This window comes from Acipenser ruthenus, unplaced genomic scaffold (genome assembly GCF_902713425.1).
Source record: "Acipenser ruthenus unplaced genomic scaffold, fAciRut3.2 maternal haplotype, whole genome shotgun sequence".
In the NCBI taxonomy this organism is placed as follows: domain Eukaryota; kingdom Metazoa; phylum Chordata; class Actinopteri; order Acipenseriformes; family Acipenseridae; genus Acipenser; species Acipenser ruthenus.
This window is the reverse complement of record NW_026708785.1, coordinates 9,590-15,000: the sequence shown is the minus strand read 5'-3', so window position 1 is coordinate 15,000 and position 5,411 is coordinate 9,590. Positions and strand designations below refer to the sequence as shown.

The 5,411-nt window shown below is 44.9% G+C and overlaps 1 protein-coding gene across 1 annotated transcript; it reads right to left on the bottom strand.

Moving 5' to 3' along the window:
* Nucleotides 1-513: 513 nt before the first annotated feature.
* On the bottom strand, nucleotides 514-4,867 carry LOC117421657 (G1/S-specific cyclin-D1-like). Its single transcript, XM_059021792.1, has 4 exons — nucleotides 3,996-4,867; nucleotides 3,253-3,468; nucleotides 2,128-2,442; nucleotides 514-1,774 (listed from the first exon to the last, which is right to left on the bottom strand). The coding sequence occupies exons 1-4, from the start codon at nucleotides 4,194-4,196 to the stop codon at nucleotides 1,616-1,618; spliced, it is 891 nt and encodes a 296-aa protein (XP_058877775.1). The 5' UTR covers nucleotides 4,197-4,867; the 3' UTR covers nucleotides 514-1,615.
* Between the last annotated feature and the right edge of the window lie 544 nt (nucleotides 4,868-5,411).

Here is a 5,411-nt window from a genome sequence, read left to right as displayed (position 1 = left end):
TAAAGCACAGAGATGTCTGGTAAAGCATAGGGAAGCATTGGAAAGCACAGAGGTCTGGTAAAGCACAGGGAAGCATTGTAAAGCACAGAGAGGTCTGGTAAAGCACAGGGAAGCATTGTAAAGCACAGAGAGGTCTGGTAAAGCACAGGGAAGCATTGTAAAGCACAGAGAGGTGTGGTAAAGCATAGGGAAGCATTGTAAAGCACAGAGGTCTGGTAAAGCATAGGGAAGCATTGTAAAGCACAGAGAGGTCTGGTAAAGCACATGGAAGCATTGTAAAGCACAGAGAGGTCTGGTAAAGCATAGGGAAGCATTGTAAAGCACAGAGAGGTCTGGTAAAGCAGAGGGAAGCATTGTAAAGCACAGAGAGGTATCTGGGTGTGTGTCTCTCTCTGGACAGATTAAAGACAAAAACAGTATTTCAGTAAAAGTATTTTTATTTAAAATATTTATATAAAACTACAATAATTATGTAAAGCACACAGATAGCAGGATTAAATTATAAATAATAATAATAATAATAATGAATACATTTTAATGAATAAATAAATGCAAAACAAGTTAATGTAAGTGACATTTAAAAATGTTTAATTTTAAATAACGATGCTAGGAATAATAAATAAATGCATAACAGAGACACTGATAATTATAATTAATTAACACAAATCATTAATATAAAAGGAAAGCAATTAAAAAGAAATCTCATGGATAAAAGTTTACAAGAAAATAGACATTAAATAAATAAATAAATAAATAAATAAATAAATAAATGGATTTGTAAAACAGAGAGGTCTGGTAAAGCATAGGGAAGCATTGTAAAGCACAGAGAGGTGTGGTAAAGCATAGGGAAGCATTGTAAAGCACAGAGAGGTCTGGTAAAGCATAGGGAAGCATTGTAAAGCACAGAGAGGTCTGGTAAAGCATAGGGAAGCATTGTAAAGCACAGAGAGGTCTGGTAAAGCATAGGGAAGCATTGTAAAGCACAGAGAGGTCTGGTAAAGCATAGGGAAGCATTGTAAAGCACAGAGAGGTCTGGTTAAGCATAGGGAAGCATTGTAGGAGGCTGTGTGGTCCAGTGGTTAAAGAAAAGGGCACAGTGAATCGCTCCAGCACTGGTTATAGGACTACAGCTCCCAGCATGCCTCTGCACCCGCGGCCATGGCGAGGCATGCTGGGAGCTGTAGTTCTTTATGCTGCGGTCTCCTATCACAAGCGATACAAGACCTCTATCATGTACAGCTATGGCCAAAGTTTTGCATCATCCCCCTCTATACATATATAGAATGAACTCCCTCAGCTTCGTAGAGTCCAATGAAAGCCGAGTCCAAAGAAAGTAGTTTCTTTGATCACATGATGTTTAATAAAATCTCAAATTATGTTCATATAGTTTTTTCTTCTTTTATTTACGTCACAAAGGTGATGCAAAACTTTTGGCCCGAGCTGTAGTGTGTGAGTTTATCCACCAGGGGGCAGGATCTGACCAGAAATAATTCAGAACAAACTGTAGATAGATAGATAGATAGACAGATAGATAAGATACATTCTGAGATATTTAGCTACACAGATGGCTCAGTGGGAAGAGGACTGGGAGGTGGGAGACTTGGGTTCCGTCACCTCAAAGGTTGATGTCTCTGAAGTCGGTCGGCGTCGTTGATCTCTCCACCTCCTCCGTCGCCTCGTTTTTCCCTTCCCTCTCTCCTCTCCGCCTCTCTCCGTTTCCTATTCTCTCGCTCAGCGCGGCTTCTATCAGCCCGGAGCACAAAAGCAGGATCTCCTGAATTGTGAAAGTGAGGAAGGGACTGGATAAACTAACACAGACACCAAGAAGAAGGGATTATATTGTAGCGTCAAAACTGAACAGGATTGTGGGGCTCTGTGTCTGTGTGTCTGTCTGTCTGTCTGTCTGTCTGTCTGTCTGTCTGTCTGCAGCTTTAATGAAGCTAAACTCTTTTCAGAATGTAGTAAACTAACAGAGACCCCAAGAAGATGGGATTATATTGTAGCGTCAAAACTGAACAGGATTGTGGAGCTCTGTCTGTCTGTCTGTCTGTCTGTCTGTCTGCAGCTTTAATGAAACTAAAATGCAAAACATCTAAATTAATTGTTTAATAAAATTAACACACTTACCGGGTCTGTGTTAATTAGACAGGCAAGTTGAATGGACAGCCCCAGCTCGTTTGAAGGACCCCTTTTACAGGCCAACCCCTTTAGGGCGGAGCTTAGGCAGGAGGCGGCGATAATCGAAGGGGGCGTGGCCAGGAAGGTGATGTCACTGACGCAGAGGGTGATGAGCGTCTGGCAATGTTTTCTTATTAACTCTCCATACTGATCCTCTCCGTCCGCGGAGAGACCTACAGCAGACAGGAAGTGAGGTAGGAAGTCCTGCGGGGTCACCGCGGCAACGTCCCATCCCAGTTTAGTGAGGACCATTCGCTCCATGTCCTGAGAAAACAAAACAAGTTTGAAATCTTCCAAACCAGAAGAGACTGAGAGAGAAAGTCAAGTTAGCAGAGAAACGTTTTAATGCCTTCGTCATCCAGAACTTCACTGGATCAGAAACTCCAAACCAGAAGAGACCGAGAGAGAAAGTCAAGTTAGCAGAGAAACGTTTTAATGCCTTCGTCATCCAGAACTTCACTGGATCAGAAACTCCAAACCAGAAGAGACTGAGAGAGAAAGTCAAGTTAGCAGAGAAACGTTTTAATGCCTTCGTCATCCAGAACTTCACTGGATCAGAAACTCCAAACCAGAAGAGACCGAGAGAGAAAGTCAAGTTAGCAGAGAAACGTTTTAATGCCTTCGTCATCCAGAACTTCACTGGATCAGAAACTCCAAACCAGAAGAGACTGAGAGAGAAAGTCAAGTTAGCAGAGAAACGTTTTAATGCCTTCATCATCCAGAACTTCACTGGATCAGAAACTCCAAACCAGAAGAGACTGAGAGAGAATCAACTGGATATATTAACTGATTATAAATCAGTGTCTAAAACACAGTAAATGCCATTATCCATTTGAATTATACAGGGCTGGGAATCAGACTCCTATCCCACAGCAGTGTGATCCAGTCCAGGTTTTACTGCTACCAGCTTGATCAGCCCCCAGTGTGTCTAGCTAACAAGCTCAGGGTGTGTCTGATTATTAAACTCCCAGTGAAACCAGGACTGGATCACGCTGCTGTGGAATAGGAGTCTGATTCCCAGCCCTGTGATTTCCTCTGTTCAATACAATCTAATACAGAGATCCGCGGACTTACCCGGAGGTCGTGCGCGGTGAAGGCGCGGTCGGAGTAGCGGGACAGGCTGTCGGCGGGGAGCGCTTCGCTCTGCCGGAGTTTGGAGGCGAGGAAGAGGCACGCCGCTCCGAGGAGCTGCAGCCGGGACTTCTGCATCGGAACCAGAGAGAGGACCCGGTCCAAAAGACTGAGCGCCAACGCGAAGACTTCCTCCGAGCAAGCGTGCTCGCAACACAGCTACAGGAGGCATCACAAGAGCGATGTTAATAATAATAATAATAATAATAATAATAATAATAATAATAATACAAAATGAACTACACAATTAGTTATAATTCCGAGTAACAAAAAACCATTTTAAAAAACTACAGTTCCCAGCATGCCTGTGCACTGGGGCTGATGCTAGAGGCTCACGGGAGTTGTAGTTGATTTCTCACAGCGTCACACAGATCTCTTGCTCTACCGCTCCGACTACACTTCCCAGCACGCCTCTGCACCGGGGCTGACGCTAGAGGCTCACGGGAGTTGTAGTTGATTTTCCCCGCAGTTGCTTGAGCTCAGCACCCCGATGCTGGATCCTCAGCTTGATGCGCTCCCACTGTCCCAATGGAGACGATGACGTGATCCGAACTGGCTGCAGCCCAGTATTACTCACACTCAGTGTAAACTAGACTGTGTTTAAACATGAATCTTTCATTGTAACTCTGAGCTGCCCTGTGGCACCTGTGCGAGTCGTCTGGGATAGAATAGTCATCATTTCTCACCTCCAGGAGCCAGCTCGCCAGCACGCCTCTCATCGGCGGCTGTACGCCGGTCTGCACCTCGCTGAAGTACAGCGGGGACGGCAGGTACCGCTCTTCGGTCCGGAGAAGCGAGTCCAGAGCCCGCCGGCCGCTGAGAGCCGGGTCGAGCGGGGCTCGGAGAGTCAGCCGGTCCGATTCACAGCACCACAGAACCGAGTCCATACTGAACCGAAAGGGACCCAGAGAGAGAGAGAGAGAGAGAGAGAGAGAGAGAGAGAGAGAGAGAGAGAGAGACAGAGAGGAGAGGAGAGAGAGGAGAGAGTGAAGAGTTGAGAGAGAGTGGAGAGGAGAGAAAGAGAGAGGAGAGAGAGGAGAGAGGAGAGAGAGAGAGAGGAGAGAGAGGAGAGAGAGAGAAGAGAGAGAGTCTCTGTGTCTATATCGATGTACAAAAAGAGTATTTTGGCGTGTTTGTGTGTTTTATTAATAAGTATGCCAGCGCATCAGGTGTCCGTGTCTGTGTCTGTGTCTGTGTCTGTGTCTGTGTCTGTGTCTGTGTCTGTGTCTGTGTCTGTGTCTGTGTCTGTGTCTGTGTCTGTGTCTGTGTGCTTGCTATCCTACAGCGAATCTAATTCAATTGTCCAAAACTTTCTCGTTTTATACCGCACAGACTCCTCCCCCCTGCGCCCCTATTGGCTACAGAAAGTGTGCCTGGGATTCTAGAATCGTAACGATCAAAGATATGTTAATGAGTATCGTCTTCCACGTCATTTACAGATTCCTAGTGCAAGGACTATGCAACTAGTATAAAACTATAATTATATTATAAAGACATTTCAGAGGACCGGATCGCATCAATATCAGGGTCTAGCGCTGTATATTATAAAGACATTTCAGAGGGCTGGATCGCATCGATATCAGGGTCTAGCGCTGTATATTATAAACACATTTCAGAGGGCTGGATCGCATCGATATCAGGGTCTAGCGCTGTATATTATAAAGACATTTCAGAGGGCTGGATCGCATCGATATCAGGGTCTAGCGCTGTATATTATAAAGACATTTCAGAGGACCGGATCGCATCAATATCAGGGTCTAGCGCTGTATATTATAAAGACATTTCAGAGGGCTGGATCACATCAATATCAGGGTCTAGCGCTGTATATTATAAAGACATTTCAGAGGGCTGGATCGCATCAATATCAGGGTCTAGCGCTGTATATTATAAAGACATTTCAGAGGGCTGGATCGCATCAATATCAGGGTCTAGCGCTGTATATTATAAAGACATTTCAGAGGGCTGGATCGCATTGATATCAGGGTCTAGTGCTGTATATTATAAAGACATTTCAGAGGGCTGGATCGCATCGATATCAGGGTCTAGCGCTGTATATTATAAAGACATTTCAGAGGGCTGGATCGCATCGATATCAGGGTCTA

Coding starts and splice junctions, on each gene's coding strand:
- LOC117421657 (XM_059021792.1), bottom strand. CDS start 4,196: ATGGACTCGGTTCTGTGGTGCTGTGAATCGGACCGGCTGACTCTCCGA. Junction 2,443..3,252: donor TCACCGCGCACGACCTCCGG/GTAAGTCCGCGG, acceptor TTGTTTTCTCAG/GACATGGAGCGAATGGTCCT. Junction 1,775..2,127: donor GTCTAATTAACACAGACCCG/GTAAGTGTGTTA, acceptor TTCACAATTCAG/GAGATCCTGCTTTTGTGCTC.